The sequence below is a fragment of the Callithrix jacchus genome, chromosome 9 (assembly GCF_049354715.1).
Source record: "Callithrix jacchus isolate 240 chromosome 9, calJac240_pri, whole genome shotgun sequence".
In the NCBI taxonomy this organism is placed as follows: domain Eukaryota; kingdom Metazoa; phylum Chordata; class Mammalia; order Primates; family Cebidae; genus Callithrix; species Callithrix jacchus.
This window is the reverse complement of record NC_133510.1, coordinates 125,365,784-125,383,856: the sequence shown is the minus strand read 5'-3', so window position 1 is coordinate 125,383,856 and position 18,073 is coordinate 125,365,784. Positions and strand designations below refer to the sequence as shown.

At 47.6% G+C, this 18,073-nt stretch overlaps 1 protein-coding gene across 1 annotated transcript; it reads left to right on the top strand.

The window, feature by feature from the left end:
* The first annotated feature begins 398 nt into the window (after positions 1–398).
* Positions 399–3,025, top strand: IL31 (interleukin 31). Its single transcript, XM_078338168.1, has 3 exons — positions 399–540; positions 1,124–1,269; positions 2,696–3,025. Exons 1-3 carry the CDS (start codon positions 399–401, stop codon positions 3,023–3,025), a joined length of 618 nt encoding a protein of 205 aa, XP_078194294.1.
* Positions 3,026–18,073: the final 15,048 nt, after the last annotated feature.

The window sequence follows — 18,073 nt, the reverse complement described above, 5'->3', positions numbered from 1 at the left end:
TTAAATTATTGGGGTGGTGAAAGTCATACTGTCGCAGTTTGGGAAGTCAAGAAAAAGTCAGTGGTGGCTGCAGGAGCCTTGGGGTGAAGGGTGGTGGGGCTTCCTGGCTGTGTCACTCTGCGTATCTTGGGTTCTACGGGCCGCCCAGACTGACCTCCTCCCAACATGGTGAAACCCCATCTCTACTAAAAATACAAAAATTGAGGCCAGGCATGGTGGCTCACGCTTGTAATCCCAGCACTTTGGGAAGCCAAGGCAGATCTCGAGATCAGGAGTTCAAGGCCATATGAACAAGGATTTCAGCCAGTAACTCTGGAGCACAGTGTCTGGTTCTGGGCCCTGAGGTTGCAGAGCCATGGCAGAGAGTCCAGTGGCGTCCAAGGCCACACAGGGTTGAGATGGAGCCTTCAACCCGCCGCACTCACAGCAGCTACGGGGTGGTCCCTCACACTGGCATGGGCATAGGCTGCAGAAATTTCCAGAGATACCACATTCTGCGCATCTTATGCCAGCTTCGCATTTCCTCCCCAGAAATTCCCCGTGGGCCCTGCCCATGAACCCCTGTGGGTCACCCGCTCCCTGGTGGTAGATCGTGTCAGTCAATACTGGGCTTCAAAATTTTGTCTAGTCAAATCAACAGGCTCCTTCCAGGAAGAAAAGGCAAAGATGCATGTGCCTTCCTGTGAAGTCGGTGCGAATCTGCACTGAGTCAGGCATCTGCCCACCTTGAGGGTAACCTCAGCATTTCCTTCCAGCCCTTTCACCCACCATGACCGGCAGAACTTCGAGTGTTTTCTGGAGAAAAGCTGAGTAGCGGTTTTGCCACGGGCAGGACGCTGACAGCTCATCCTCCTCGGCCTGGCCTTTATATATCTCCAGGCAGCCATGGCTAACACATCTGGCTCCAGCGCCCCTGCTGAAGCCAACCTCACACTCTCTCGCCATGGCCTCTCACTCAGGTATCAATGGTCCTGGTGCTTCCAAAGTCTTGGGCACCATCTATGTCGCCAGGAAGATTCTGGAAGCACTCGCCCCAGGGATGGCCCAGTAGCGGCTGGAGGGATGGAGCCGGGGTGGGCAGGGGTGTGTGAGGCATGTGCTCACCACATCGTTCTCTCCTCAGGCCCTGCCACATCTGTGCTGTTCCTGCTCTGCTGCCTGGGAAGCTGGCTGGCCTGCCACACGCTGCCTGTCCATTTGCTACCACCAAGTGAAGTACAGAAAGTAGTTGAGGAACTGCAGTTCCTGTCGAAGATACTTTTGAAAGACGTGAGTGCTGTAGAGATTCCTTTTCCAAACCATGTTTTAAAAATGCCTTCCATTGCCCTCCAAAGAGGCTCCTCTCTTCAGACCTGAAGCTCGGTCTGTGGCCATGCCAGGAAGGGATGGGGGCAACTAGACAGATGAAGATGGCCTTTTTTTTTTTTTTTTTTTGAGATGGAGTCTCCCTCTGTCGCCAGGCTGGAGTGCTATGGCGCGATCTTGGCTCACTGCAACCTCCGACTCCCTGGTTCAAGGGAATCTCCTGCCTCAGCCTCCCGAGTAGCTGGGATTACAGATGCGTGCCACCACACCCAGCTAATATTTGTATTTTAGTAGAGATGGGGTTTCACCATATTGGTCAGGATGGTCTCGATCTCCTGACCTCTGATCCACTCGCCTTAAGCTCCCAAAGTGCTGGGATTACAGGCGTGAGCAACCGCGCCCAGACAAGATAGCTTTGTCCAATGAACAAATACCCAAACTTGGAAACAATTCATAAAATTGGCATTACCCTTCTCATCTACCTTGGCATTTTTTTTTTTTTTTTTTTTGAGACAGTCTCACTCTGTTGCCCAGGCTGGAGTGCGGTGGTGCAATCTCAGCTCACTGCAACCTCTGCCTCCCAGGTTCAAGTGATTCTCCTGCCTCAGCCTTCTGAGTAGCTGGGACTACAGGCACGTGCCACCACGCCCAGCTAATGTTTGTATCTTTTACTAATAGAGACAGGGTTTCACCATGTTTGTCAGGATGGTCTCCATCTCTTGACCCCAAGATCTGCCCACCTTGGCCTCCCAAAGTGCTGGGATTACAGGCGTGAGCCATCGAGCCTGGCCCTGCCTTGGCATTTAGACTTCAGCCTTGGCTTTTATAAAAGGCTGAGGTTGTTACCAAGCAAAGGTGACTGGGCAGTTCAGGTTGCTGAGTGAGGTGTTGCTAGCAATTTGGTCTGACCCAAAAAATGGTTAGTCCTTAGGAAGAGGGAAGGGAGGGAGTGGTCCGCACTCCTTGGTTAGTTTGGAAAAACTCTTCCTTGCATCTCGGAGGCCTTCCCAGACAAGCCTAACACTCTCCTCTATAAGTGGGGCGTGTGTGGCTTCAACACAGAGTCCCACAGGGCAGGGAGCTGCCATGGAAGGCCAGATGTGCTCCAATTCCCACCTCCCTGGGCATGTGAGCATGGATTCTGGAAGGCTGGGGACGCCTCAGCTGGATGGAGCAGCAGTTCTGAGCACAGGCTTCAGGACTGCGACCACCTGAGCTCTAGTTTTGTCTGGAAATGGGGTTCGGGGTGGCACAGCCTCATAGAGTCATGACACTGGTCAGATAAATATATCAACCAGGCGGGTCACGGAGGAAGCATGCAAACATTCTCGGCTGAGACTTTCAGCTGTTATTGCAAACCAAGCACTCACTATTTCTCCTCATTCCACAGGTGGAGGAAGAGAAGGGGGTGCCCGTGTCCCAGAACTACACGCTGCCGTGTTTCATCCCCGACGCCCAGCCGCCAAACAATATCCACAGTTTAGCCATCCGGGCACATCTCAAGGTGATCAGTCAGGTAGACAGCAAATCTGTTATTGACGAAATCATAGAGCAACTCAACAAACTCATATTTCAAGATGCACCAGAAACAAACATTTCTATGCCAACAGAAACCTTTGAACGTAAATGCTTCATCCTGACTATTTTTAAGCAGTTTTCAGAATGCATGGACCTTGCATTAAAATCGTTGACCTCTGGAGCCCAGGAGGCCACCACCTAAGGCTATCTATTCATTCTGGAATGGCAGGAACTTTTTTTTTAAGCAGCCTTAAAAAAATGACCGGCAGCTATATGTGGAAACTCTGCCATGATTCCTAAAGTATATTTTTCCAATAATCTCAGCGACCCCTCAGATGGGCTAGTCCTGGGAGGGCTGAGATGTAAATTTGTGAATTACCTTGAAAAACATTATGCTATTGTTATTAGTCTTGGTATTTATGGACTGTTTCTCTTCTGCAGGCTTAAATCTTACTTATTATATATACCCTTGTGAGAGTGGGAGGTGGCAGCTGTGCTAATTTGTTGGTATTCATTATAAGAAGAGTTGTTAATGCTTCTTGGAAGGGCCCTTGCCATCTGTTTAATAAACTGTATTGAATTTTTCTCGTAATCTGTGATGAAGAGCTTGAAATTAGCGAATGGGACTCCAAGCTGGGTAGAGCTGTGGCAGAGGGCAGACGGACATGCTCTAGAAAGAGGCACCAATTCTACCACTATCATTTCTCCGCACTGGACAGGCCTAGTAAAAAAAATAATGACCCTGAGCCGGACACCATGGCTCACACCTGTAATCCCAGCACTTTGGGAGATCAAGGCAGGAGGATCACTTGAGCCCAGGAGTTCAAGGCCAGCCTGGGCAACATAGTGAGACCCCATCTCTATTTAAAAAAAGAAAGGAGGCCAGGTGTGGTGGCTCACGCCTATAATCCCAGCACTTTGGGAGGCCGAGGTGGGTGGATCACGAGGTCAAGAGATAATGACCATCCTGGTCAACAAGGTGAGACCCCGTCTCTACTAAAAATACAAAAATTAGCTGGGCATGGTGGTGCGCACCTGTAGTCCCAGCTACTCAGGAGGCTGAGACAGGAGAATTGCTTGAATCCAGGAGGCGGAGGTTGTGGTGAGCTGAGATCGTGCCATTGCACTCCAGCCTGGGTAACAAGAGCAAAACTCCGTCTCAAAAAAAAAAAAGAAAGAAAGAAAAAATAATAATGATCCTGGCCAGGCACAGTGGCTAGTTTCGTCTGGACATGGTGTTGGTGATGGCCACAGCCTCACAGGGTTGCAACATGGTTCAGATATCCTAGCATTTTGGGAAGCTGAGGCTGGAGGACTGCTTGAGGCCAGGAGTTTCAGACCAGCCTGGGCAACAGAGCAAGATCCCATCTCTAAAAAAAAAAAAAAAAAAGCCGGACATGGTGGTATGCTACTTGGGAGGCTGAGGTGGGAGGATTGCTTGAGCCCAGGAATCCGAGGCTGCAGTGAGCTAGAACAGCACCTCTGCACTCCAGAGGCAAAGTGTGATCCTAGCAGAAATAAACACCACGGAGCATTTTCTTTACGCCAGAACATGTTAAGTACCATCCTCTTCTCATAGGTAGGGAAACTGAGGCAGGAAGTCCGTTAGTCACTTGCTCAGGGCCACACCACTGGGGGTAGAGCCCAGATTCCAGCTTGGGCTTCTTCGCCTTACCCAGGCTTTGTTCCTCCCTGGGCCATGGCTGGGTCTCACAGGCCCTCAATGCCAGGTGTGGCATGCAGCAATCTTACAGTGTCCTGGGCACAACTCCTCACTTGGTTTTCAGTGCCTAGGGGGACTTCTTGATAGCCAGGTTCAAAGAATTTGTCATTTGAATCAGTGTTAAGTCCCAAACTGTTAAAACTTCTTAGAGATCACTCGGACTCAAAGCGGGGCCTCTGCCCCAGCAGCAGCCTGTGGCAGCGTTTTAGAAATGTAAATCTTCAGGTCTCACCCCAGACCTACTGAATCAGAAGGTCTGTGGGTAGAGCCAGCAATCTGGGCATTATGGAACCCTCCAGGGGATTCTAAGACACCCTCGAGTTTGAGAACCACTAATCTTGAGTCTACCAGCACCGATATCTTCATCTTGTCTCTGGGGAAAACTGAGGACCAAAGAAGTGTGGTTTGCACATGTAAGGGGGATGTGGTCAGGACTCTGAGACATGCAGTTCAGTCTTGGACTTTTCAGTTTTACTCCTGTAGGTATTTCTTTTTTTCTTTTTTTTTGAGACAAGAATCTCACTCTGTCTCTCAGGCTGGAGTGCAGTTGTGTGATCTTGGCTCACTGCAATCTCTGTCACACAGGTTCAAGGGATTCTCCTCCCTCAGTCTCCTGAATAACTGGGATTACAGGTGCCTGCCACCCTGCCTGGCTAATTTTTATATTTTTAGTAGAGATGGTGTTTCACCATCTTGGTCAGGCTAGTCTTGAACTCCTGACCTTGTGATCCACCCATCTTGCCTCCCATAATTCCGGGATTATAGGCATGAGCCACTGCGCTTGGCCTCTTGTAGGTATTTCTACTGCAGTCCCCTAGCAGGCTTTTTATTTTTTTTTGAGACAGAGTTTTACTCTGTCACCCAGGCTAGAGTGAAGTGGTACCATCTTGGCTTACTGCAATCTCCACCTCCCAGGTTCAAGTGATTCTCCTGCCTCAGCATTCCAAGTAGCTGGGACAGCAGGCTCAAGCCACCATGCGAATTTTTGTATTTTTGTGGAGATGGGGTTTTTGCCATATTGGTCAGGGTGGTCTTGAACTCCTGACCTCAAGTGATCCACCTGCCTCGGCCTCCCAAAGTGCAGGGATTAAAGGCGTGAGCCACCACACCCATCCCTGTAGCAGGCTTTAAAGCCACCAGCTATCCTAGCCTCCAGTGACAAGGTTTTGGTGATCTTTCCAGAAAACATCCACTGTGGCAGACTTCTCTCTCTCTTTTACATCAGAACACCTTTACTCATATTAGAAATATTATCTAAAACTGGGAAATAAGGCAAAAAGATGGCCATATGTCCTTTCAAAGAATAAAGTAAATATCTACAAGTTCATTGTGATATAAACAAATATATCACAATTTGTTTATATCACAATGATATAAACATTGGGCCAGGCATGGTAGCTTATACCTGTAATCCCAGCACGTTGGGAGACCAAGGTAGGAGCATCACTTGAGGTCAGGAGTTCGTGACCAGCCTGGGCAACATGGCGAAACCCCATCTCCACAAAAATACAAAAATTAGCTGAGTGTAGTGGTTCACGCCTGTAATTTCAGCTACTTGGGAGGCTGAGGCACGACTTGCTTGAACCCGAGAGGCGGAGGTTACAGTGAGCTGAGATGGTGCCACTGTACTCCAGCCTGGGTGACAGAGTGAGACCCTGCCTCAAAACCAAAAACATAAAAAATAAATGGTTGACAAAATGAATAAATGAGGAAAATGACACGAACGTTCCTGACAGCATTCTAACCAATAAATTATAAATACAGAAGGAATGAGGGAAATAGAAAATCATCATTAGAGCACCGCAATAACCACTGCCTCAGGCAGAATCCACAGACGAATGCTAAAGGTAGCAGGTGGAACTTCGAGGAGAAACAGGAAATTTGCACAGCCTCAAAGAATCTGTCTTCAAACCATGGTGGTGGCTTTAACATATGTCCACAAATATTCCCCCCTCCAGGAGCTGGGGCTTAACTCCCCTCCCCTTGAAGGTGGGTAGGACTTAGTGACTCTCTTCTAAAGAACAGAGCGAAGGTTGAATGCAGTGGCTCATGCCTATAATCCCAGAACTTTGGGAGACCGAGGCGGGAGGATCATGAGGTCAAGAGATGGAGACCATCCCGGCCAACATGGTGAAATCCCGTCACTACTAAAAATACAAGAATTAGCTGGGCATGGTGGCATACGCCTGTAGTCTCAGCTACTCGGGAGGCTGAGGCAGGAGAATCACTTGAACCCAGGGAGTCAGAGGTTGTGGTGAGCCAAGATCGCACCATTGCTCTCCAGCCTGGAGACAGAGCAAGACTCTGTCTCAAAAATAAATAAATAAATAAATAAATAAATAAATAGAACAGAGCACAAGAGGGAATACTACAAGGAGATGGGGGAGATGCGTGACAGACACCACCTCCAGCCAGCGATCCAGGCGAATGCTGGCCAGCACTTGGGTATCACACACCCGGTGACATGATGAGAAGGTACCTCCCTCACCTCTCTGTGATCTTCCAAACCCACCATCCCCGTCCCATCATGAGAAAACACCTGCCAAGCCCAACCAAGCATCATTTCACAAAACCCCTGACTGGCACTCTTCCAAAGTGTCAGGGTCATGAAAAACAAGGAAAGGCTAAGAAAAGTTCACAGACTGAAGACTAACAAGATACGAGGACTAAGCAAAATGTGGGAACCTGGACTGACTCTTGGACCAAAAAACAGACATTAGTGAAAAAATGGGAGAAAATTCAAAGCCAGCTGTTAGTCTAGTTATTAATATCGTACAAGTGTTAATCGCTTAGTTTTGATAAATGTGCACAGTTACGTAAAAGGAAGCTGGGTGAAGAGTATAGGAGAACTCTGTGCTGTCTATAACTTTCCTATAAATCTAAAATTACTTAAAATAGGCCAGGTGCTGTGGCTCACCCCTGTAATCCCAGTGCTTTAGGAGGCTGAGGCGGGTGGATCACTTGAGCCCAGGAGTTTGAGAGCAGCCTGGGCAACACGGCGAGATCCTACCTCTATTTTCCTTCCTTTTTTTCCTTTTTGACATGGAGTTTTGCCTTTGTTGCCCAGGCTGGAGTGCAATGGCGCGATCTCAGCTCACTGCAATCTGTGCCTTCTGGGTTCAAGCAATTCTCTGCCTCAGTCTCCTGAGTAGCTGGGATTACAGGCATGCAACACCACGCCCAGCTAATTTTGTATTTTTAGTGGAGACAGGGTTTTACCATGTTGACCAGGCTGGTCTCAAACTCCTGGCCTTAAGTGATCCACCTGCCTCAGCCTCCCAAAGTGCTGGAATTACAGGCGTGAGCCGCCTCATTCAGCCTTCTCACCTTTTCTATTTTATTTTTGAGATGAGCCTTGCTTTGTCATGCAGGCTGGAGTGCAATGTCACGATCTCAGCTCACTGTAACCTCCGCCTCCCAGGTCCAAGCAATTCTCCTGTCTCAGCCTCCCAAATAGCTGGGATTACAGGTGCCCGCCACTATGCCTGGCTAATTTTTGTATTTTTAGTAGAGACAGGGTTTCACCATGTTAGTCAGGCTGGTCTCAAACTCCTGACCTCAGGTGATCTGCCCGCCTCAGCCTCCCAAAGTGCTGGGATTATAGGTGTGAGCCACCCTGCCTGGCCTCCCAACTCTATTAAAAAAAAAAAAAAAAAACTTAAAACATTTCTTTCTTTCTTTTTTTTAAGATGGGGTTTCACTATCTTAGCCAGGCTGGTCTTGAACTCCTGACCTCATGATCCACCCGCCTCGGCCTCCCAAAGTTCTGGGATTACAGGTGTGAGCCACTGCGCCTGGCCCAAAACTTTTTTTTTGTTTTGGCTGAGTGTGGTGGCTTATACTGCACTGAGTGCTGGGTAATCCCAGCACTTTGGAAGGTCGAAGCGGGTGGATCACCTGAGGTCAGAAGTTGAGACCTGCCTGGCCAGCATGGTAGATATGGCTGGGGGCTTTATGTTAATAATTGTAGTATTAAAGTTAATGCCCCTAAAATAGAAGAAACACCTGCCAAGTGGAGCGAGAAGAAAGTCAGATCAACAGAGGCTCCTGCATGTGCTGGGTTTCCTTCTAAAGGGATAATCCTGGTTCCCACACCAGCTTCTACTATTGAATATGGCAGCAGGAGTAGGAGAGAGTGGGGAGAGGTCAGAGCCCATATAATTTATCCGGGGAAATGCCATATTGGGTGTACCAATTATCAGAGGGACCAGTCAGTTGCCAAAACCCTCAATTATAATTGGTATGACTATAAGGAAGACAATGACGAATGCATGGGCAGTGACAATAACATTATAGATGATCATCTCCTAGCAGAGTTCCTGGCTCGCCTAATTCTGCTCGAATCAGAAGGCTGAAGGCGGTGCCCCCTCTCCCCGCTCATGCACGGAATAGCGGGTATAGTGAGCATTCCAATATCTTTGTGGGTAGTTAAAAACAATCAATGTTTGATGAACATAAGTGGAAAAAAAGGTAAAATGGCTGAGTAAGCATTAGACCATAAATCTAAAGACAGACATCAAGGCCTCTTCTGACCAGCCCTGAGGTGACCTGTCATGTTGAATTGCAATTCACAGGAGCAGCATCAATCCTGCCAGGGCTTCTCCTGCCTGTTTCCCAGCAAGGAAGGGCTGGAGAAGTGGATTGAAGCCAGGTGATTGCAGTGTTTAGCTGTTAACTAAGTTTTCCTGGGTTTGAATTCCACCAATTTAGCAAGGGCTTAGCTTAATGAAAGGGGTTGATTTGCGTTCAATTGATGCAGAATAGAGTCTTGCAATCCTTAGGTCTGTTACAGAAATTAAGTGTAATTTACTTACTAAGGGTGTTGAAGGCCCTTGGTCTTTTTTTTTCTTTTCAGAGAGTCAGGGTTTCACCTTGTTGGTCAGGCTGGTCACGAACTCCTCACCTCAGGTGATCCACCCACCTCGGCCTCCCAAAGTGGTGGGATTATAGGCATGAGCCACCCCATCCGGCCTGGTCTTTTTTTTTTTTTGAGACAGAGTCTCACTTTGTATCCCAGGCTGGAGTGCAGTGTTACATTCTCAGCTCACTGCAACCTCCGCCTCCCAGGTTCAAGTGATTCTCCTGCCTCAGTCTCCTGAGTAGCTGGGATTCCAGGTGTGCGCCACCATGCTGGGCTAATTTTTGTACGTTTAGTAGAGACGGGGTTTCACCATGTTGGTCAGGCTGGTCTCAAATTCCTGACCTCCTGATCCACCCGCCATGGCCTCCCAAAGTGCTAGGATTACAGGTGTGAGCCACCGCCCCCCAGCCCCTTTGGTCTTATTTAACCTAAATCTCTAAGTTATAGTTATTATTAATGGCAAGATGGGTAAGAGGAGGGTAGAAGAAATGGGTAGTAGGGGGAGGAGTAGTACGGGTTTTGTGTTTTCAAACTGACATTTTATTTTCATAGTATTAGATGTGGGGAATATTGTCATTGAGATGGAGTAAATTCGGCGTCTATAAAAGTACAGGTTAAGCAGGGTTATGACAGCGATCATGGTCTAACACTACACTCCAGCCTGGCAACAGAGTGAGACTCCATTTCAAAAAATAAAAAATAACAAAAGAATTCGGTTCCTCAGTGTCACTCACATCTTGAGTACTCCAAAGCTGCAGGGGCTAGAGGTGACATTATTGGACAGCACAGACACAGAGCATCTCCCTTACCCGGGAAGCTCTGTTAGACGGCCTTGCAACTTTGTTTGACTTATTATTTATTACTCATTAGGCCCTAGGGTCTTCCAACTTAGAGAAAACAGATAAGATGCAAATGATCTCTACCAAGTAGAGAAGACGACTCCAAAGGTTGTGTTGACATTTGTATTGTGTTAATATAGGCCGTTAACCACTTTCCATCTAACAGAGCTGTTTGCTTCCGGCATTCTTTGTCCTCACTGACAACAGACAGACAGGCAGGCAGATGAGAGGTGATAGCAGTCTCTCACCTCCTCCTTTGAATCAGCTGTGTTATGCTGATTCCCTAGCACTGAGTTGAATCGAAGCTTGACTCGTGCCCACTCTGGGTAAGGACTGTTTGGTGCAGCAGGGCCTGCTGTCTGCTGCAGAAGCTGAAATGTGACACCTGCCTTCCCAGCCTATCTTGTCGCTAAGCTGTCAGCATGAGACTGTGGCAATGCAATCGGACTTCAGATCAGACACTGGTGACACGAGCAGCAGAGATGGTGGCAGTGCTTCATTGCAGGGAGAGGTGGCAATTGCAACAAGATCCCCTCTCTGGAGGAAAAGGGGTTGTACTCTCATGGCCATCTGGTGCCCCCACCCCAGTGGGGTTCCCCATGAGCAACAGGCTCACAGTGATTCTGCAAGCCACCTGGTCTCCTTTAATGAACTCCCATTCTGCTTCTACCCGCCAGGAGAGTCATTCAATGCCGACGGACTGATGGACTGACCTAGGAGCGCTCGCAGATCTCGCACAGACTCAGGCTTTCTCCATCTGTCACTGGAAGCCCACAGTTCTGGAGATGACTCAGCTGGGGGACTCCGCTGCACTCTTCTCACTAAAACCACCACATTGCTTTTGCAGGGAGAGGAAACCTTTTGAAGTTACTAATTTCTCCTCTCCTACTTCCAGGTCCTCGGAGAAAGAGGCAAATGCTCCGTCTGTCCTTTGCAGGCGTCATTCTGGGCTGCAGAGACGGCGATCTCGAGCCTGTGACCTACTCAGTCATGGGGCCTGGAGCTCAGAGGGCCCCGAGCTTGTTTTCACCCTCTGTTCTCATCTGTCTTGAAATGCTTTGTGATTTTTAAACAAAGTGCACAGCCAGTACTGCTGATGGGGAGTTGAAATGCACATTCCTGGGTTTATAGCCAGAGGTTCTGATTTAGTAATTTTGGCTGGGCCCTGAAATCAGTTTTTTTTTTTGGACGGAATCTTGCTCTGTCACCCATGCTGGAGTGCAGTGGCACAATCTCAGCTCACTGCAGCCTCTGCCTCCCGAGTTCCAGCGATTCACCTCCTTCAGCCTCCTGAGTAGCTGGGATTACAGATGGACGCCACCACGCCTTGCTGATTTTTGTATTTTTAGTAGGGATGAGGTTTCACCATGTTGGCCAGGCTGGTCTTAACTCTAGACCTCATGTGATCCACCCACCTTGGCCTCCCAAAGTACTGGGATTACAAGCGTGTGCCACTGTGCCTGTCCCGGAATCAGTATTTTGCATTTTTTTAAAAAGATATAGTTTATATACTGTAAAGTTAGCCCACTTAAAGTGTGCACTTGGGCCAGGCACAGTGGCTCATGCCTGTAATCCCAGAGCTTTGGAAGGCTGAGACGGGTGGATCACTTGGGGTCAGGAGTTCATGACCACCCTGGCCAACATGGTGAAACCCTGTATCTACTAAAAATACAAAAATCATCCAGGCATGGTAGTGTGCGCCTATAATCCCAGCCACTCGAGAGTCTGAGGCAGGTGAATCATTTGAACCTGGGAGACAGAGGCTGCAGTGAGCTGAGATGGTGCCACTGCACTCCAGCTTGGATGACAGAGCGAGATTCCATCTCAATACATACATGCATACATGAAGTGTACGACTGGATATCTTTTGCGTGTGTGTGTTTTTAATACAGACGAGGTCTCACTATGTTGTGCAGGTTGTTCTTGAACTCCTGGGCTCGTGCCTTCCTCTCACCTCACTCTCCTAAATGCTGGGATGCCAGGCACGAGCCACCACAGTCTGATGTTTTTAAACATAGTCACAGTTGTGCCACATCACCATTATCTAATTCCAGAACATTTTTATCATCCCCAAAAGGAACTCTACCATGGCGAGGCAGCTCACCTGTAATCCCAGCACTTCGGGAAGCTAAGGTGGAAGGATCGCTTGAGCCCACGAATTGGAGACCAGCCTGGGAAACATAGCAAGACCTCATCTCTACAAAAAGAAAAAAAAAGAAAGAAAGAAAGAAAAAGAAAGAAACCTTGTGCTCATGAGCAGACACTTCCCATCCCCAACTAGCCTCAGCCCCCAGTAACCACTAAGCTACTCCCTGCCTCCCTGGGCTTGCCTGTCTGCCCATTTCATATACATGGACTCGACAACATGTGGCCTTCTGTGGCTGTTTCTTTCTCTTAGCCTGGTGTCCTCAAGGTTCATCCAGGTTGCAGCCTGGATCAGCATGCCTATTCACCAGGATCGATGTTTTTTGCACAAGCCCCTGAGGCCTGATGCAGGGGGTCTACCCATATGGCAACGTTTGACTTCATGCCTGTTTTCCCCACTGATTCTCAGAAACAAGAAAAATTTTGAAAGGAGATAGAGAAGGAGATTAGGGGCAGACATTTGCATGTAAATCAAGATCGTCTACCACAGCCTACGCAAGAGGAAAAAACCTAATTCATATTTGTCTTTCCTGAAAGATGCAACATGGGACAGAACCGACCACAGGGGTTGAGTGCAATGAATCCTAAGTTACCTGGAACACAGCTAGCACAAACTCTCAAGTCACTAGAATTTATTTTTATGATAATCTGCCAAAACCTAGAAAGAGGCAAAAAGGGCCTGGTGTGGTGTCTCACGTGTGTAATCCCAGCACTTTGGGAGGCTGAGGCAGGTGGATCACCTGAAGTCAGGAGTTCAAGACCAGCCTGACCAACATGGTGAAACCCTGTTGCTACTAAAAATAACAAAAATTAGCAGGGCATGATGGCACGGGCCTGTAATTCCAGCTACTTGAGAAACTGAGGCAGGAGAATCGCTTGAACCCAAAAGGCAGAGGTTGCAGTAAGCCAAGATTGCACCATTGCACTCCAGCCTGGGCGACTATCGAAACTCCATCTCAAAAAATAGGCCGGGTGCGGTGGCTCACACCTATAATCCCAGCACTTTGGGAGGCTGAGGCAGGCAGCTCATGAGGTCAGGAGATCGAGAGCATCCTGGCCAACATGGTGAAACCCTGTCTCTACTAAAAATACAAAAATTAGCTGACTGTGGTGGTGCATGCCTGTAATCCCAGCAACTTGGGAGGCTGAGGCAGGAGAATCGATTGAACCCAGGAGGTGGAGGTTGTAGTGAGTCGAGACCAAGCCACTGCATGCACTCCAGCCTAGCAACAGTGAGACTGTCTCAAAAATAAATACACAAATAGAAAGAGGAAAAAAGACACCAATTTCCAGGGTATATCGTGTGATGGGAACAGTCCAAAATATTGACTTTTAAAAAATCAGTGCCACCAAATCAGAAAGGAAAGAAAAATAAACAAACAAAAAATCAAGAGTCACAGAGACCAAAACGGTAAATGATAATATGATTTGTTTATTTCAAGGGCACCTTTCCAAGACAAGGTCAAAGCTTAAACATGCCCAGTTTATCAAGGAAGAACAGGGAATACAGAGAGGTAAGAAAACAATTTTAAAGAAATTCATTTTCCTGTTCAGGAGAATTAAGAGGTGAGAGGAAAAAGAAGTGGGTGCGGTGGCTCACGCCTGTAATCTCAGCACTTTGGCAGGTGGAGATGGGCAGATCACCTGAGGTCAAGAGTTCAAGACCAGCCTGGTCAACATGGTGAAACCCCATCTCTACTAAAAATACAAAAATTAGCTGGGCGTGGTGGTGGGTGCCTGTAATCCCAGCTCCTTGGGAGGCTGAAGCAGGAAAATCGCTTGAATCCCAGAGGCAGAGGTTGCAGTGAGCTGGATGTACTCCAGCCTGGGTGACAGAGCAAGATTCTGCCTCAAAAAAAGAGAGAAGAAAAGAAAACGCAAATAGAAGAGGTAATCAGATAAAGAGAGACAGATGAGAAAAGAAGGCGGAGAGGGGAGAGAGAGAAAAAGAAAAGTTTGGTGGGGCGTGGTGGTGCATGCCTGGAATCCCAGCTCTCGGGAGGCATGAGAATCACTTGAACCCAGGAGTTGGAAGTTGCAGTGATCTGAGATCATGCCACTGCACTCCAGCCTAGGCAACAGAGCAAGACTCCATTTCAAAAAAACAACAAAAAAGAAAAGCTTAAATATAAAACCAGAAATCAAATAGGCAGTAAATGTGAAACTCTGTTCAACCACAGAAGTAACTAAGAAAGGCAAATAAATAGGAGGTTTTTTTATACCTTCACATCAGCAGAGCTTTATAAGGGCGCAGGCCGGAGGGTGAGAGAGGTCCACTCAGCTACTTCTGAAACACGCATCAGAGCCTTACAAAAGGATTCTGTCTCCACACAGTAACCCCCTCCTGGTATTCCTTCCTCACAGAACTTCCTGAGGGGATAATCCTAGATTTGGACAGGATATGTGCATGTACATGTTCATACCAGCATTAAGGATAACACCAAACCCCAAACAAGCAAACAAAAGTGGAGGTGACTGTGCTAGTCCAGGTGCTCTAGAAGCAGAGACCAAATGAGACTCTTTGCCATGCAAGAGATTCATCAAGGCCAAGATTACATTCACACCTGTAATCCCAGCACTTTGGGAGGTGGAAGTGAAAGAATCACCTGAGGTCAGGAGTTCCAGACCAGCCTGGTCATCATGGTGAAACCCGTCTCTACTAAAAATACAAAAATTAGCAGAGCGTGATGGTGTGCACCTGTAATCCCAGCTACTCGGGAGGGTGAGGCAGGAGAATTGTCTGAACCCAGGAGGCAGAGGTTGTAGTGAGCTGAGATCACGCCACTGCACTCCAGCCTGGGTGACAGAGCAAGAGTCTGTTTCAAATAGATAGATAGATAGATAGATAGATAGATAGATAGATAGATAGATAGATAATAGATTCATCAGAGCCAAGCCTGGGAGGGAAAAGAGGAGGGAGCCAGGGGCTGCTGGAGCTGTCCCTCCACAAGGCAGGTCTGACTCTTGCTGGAGGACAGGAGGAAAGAAGGAAGGGAAGTTGGGGGTGCCATCCTATGAGAGTTCAGCACGAATGTGGGAAAATCCTCAGACAGAGGAGCCCGGGTCTCCCAGGAACCAGCCACTGTCAGCATCCCTGCTGTGCTGTCTCTAGCTGGGAGAAGCCTGCAGGAAGCAGGGTCCCCACGAGCTGGGTGATTTCGGGGCACAGCAGCTGGGCCCTCAGGCAATTATACTCCCCAGAGTGAGAAATCTGAGGGGCACATTTTCACAGTCGCCATACAACCCCAACGACTGAAAATAAGGCAATGACCCAATGGCAGCATGATGTGGCTGTTCAAAGTCATTTTCTCAAAGAATGTTTAATGGCAGGGTAAAATGCTTCAAGTATGATGTTAATTTATAAAAGTCACAAAATATGTTTATGATGGGCCCCCACTGAGTCAAAAAATACGTGTTGGAGGAATGTGGATGGAGCTGGAGGACATTATCCTTAGCAAACGAACCCAAGAACAGAAAACCAAATATCACGCATTCTCGCTTATGAATGGGAGCTAAGTGATGAGAACTCATGACCACAAAGAAGGAAACAGACCCTGGGGGAATTTGAGGGGGAGGCGGGGAGAGGGAAAGCGGAGGGGGGAAGAAGGGAGGGGAACAGAGAAGATAACTATTGGGTACTGGGCTTAATACCCGGGCGATGAAATAATCTGTATCATAAACCCCCATGACACAAGTTTACTTAGTTCATTTTCATACTGCTGTAAAGATGTAGCGGAGACTTGGTATTTTATAAAGAAAAGAGGTTTAACTGACTCACAGTTCTCAGGTCTGGGGAGGCCTCAGGAAATTCATAATTATGGCAGACACGGAAGAGGCACTTCTTACATGGCAGCAGGCGAGAGAAAGTGGCGAGCAAAGAAGTAAGTGCCCCTTATAAAACCTTCAGTGAGAACTCACTCACTATGGCGAGAACAGCATGAGGGAAACTGCCCCCATGATCCTATCACCTCCACCTGGTTTCTCCCTAGACATGTGGGGATTACAATTCAAGATGAGATTTGGGTGGGGATACAAAGGCTAGCCATGTCACTATGTAACAAACCTTCACATGTGCCCCTGAACCTAAAATAAAAGCTTTTTTAAAAGTGTGTGTAGCTGGGCATGGTGGCTCATGCCTGAAATCCCAGCACTTTGGGAGGCTGAGGTGGGTGGATCACCTGAGGTCAGGAGTTGGAGACCAGCCTGACCAATATGGTGAAACCCCATCTTTGTTTTTTTTTTTTTTTTTGAGACGGAGTTTCGCTGTTGTTACCCAGACTGGAGTGCAATGGCACGATCTCAGCTCACCGCAACCTCCGCCTCCTGGGTTCAAGCAATTCTCCTGCCTCAACCTCCCGAGTAGCTGGGACTACAGGTACACACCACCGTGCCCAGCTAATTTTTGTATTTTTAGTAGAGACAGGGTTTCACCTTGTTGACCAGGATGGTCTCGATCTCTTGACCTCGTTATCCACCCGCCTCGGCCTCCCAAACTGCTGGGATTATAGGCGTGAGCCACTGCGCCCAGCCTAATCTTTGTTAAAAAAAAAAAATTGTGTATGTGCATGTGTGTGTATGTGTGTGTGTGTCCCCATATAGACAAATATGTGTCTTACATATAGACAAAAAGCAAGACTGGCAAAAAACATCTTTGGGCAGTGTGAGAATTTTTCTTTCTTTCTTTCTTTTTCCTTTTTGATTGCAGTGCTGCGATCTCAGCTCACTGCAACCTTTGCCTCCTATGCTAAAGCGATTCTTCTGCCTCAGACTCCTGAGTAGTTGGGATTACAGGCGCCTACAACCACACCAGGCTAATTTTTGTATTTTTAGTAGAAATGGGGTTTCACCATGTTGGTAAGGCTGGTCTCGAATTCCTGATCTCAGGTGATCTGCCCACCTCAGCCTCCTAAAGTGCTGGGATTACAGGCATGAGTGACCCTGCCCAGCCAAGAATTTTCTTTATATTTTAATGTATTTTCCAAAGTTTCTAAAGTTAGTTTATATTATTTTAGAAATCAGTCAAATAAACATGATTTCAAATTTTAAGCGAAGGGTTTTCAAGTCTTGGTATTAAGGGTAAAAGACCGTGGGACCCCCAGGTTTCTTACTGTAGCAGCAGGTTTGTGACATTGGTGCTTCTCCTCGATGACCTCTGACATCAGGCCCGGCTCCACTGTTCACAGCTCTTCGCCTGCTCTTCGGATCTCCCAGCTGAATGGGCAAAGCGGCCCCTCGGCATGACTCCTTGTATAACCAATTTTACAGTAAAACCAATACAATTTATTTCTCTCAGCCCTTTTATGCATTACCCAAAATGACAGTGCTGTGCAATGAGAGGGAATATTTAGAATGACAGTTCTGAGGCTCTTCAAGATACCATTATTAATTTCCTATTCAATGGCCCTGGAAACATTTCCCCCAACAGCATTAGTGCTGAGAGCAGCTAACCTTGGATTCCAGTTTCTGGTTCTCTACTTACCATAAGTGATGTAACCTTAGACAAACTACTTCATCTCTAAAAGTTTCAATTAAACAATTATATAATTTAGCAGTGTCTGTGTGTGTGTATTCATAGTTGTGCACCTATCACTATGTAATTCCAGAACATTCTTCTCTCCCCACTTGCTTTCAATCTCACCAGTGTCTGGCAACCATTAGTCTGCTTTCTGTCTCAATGGATTT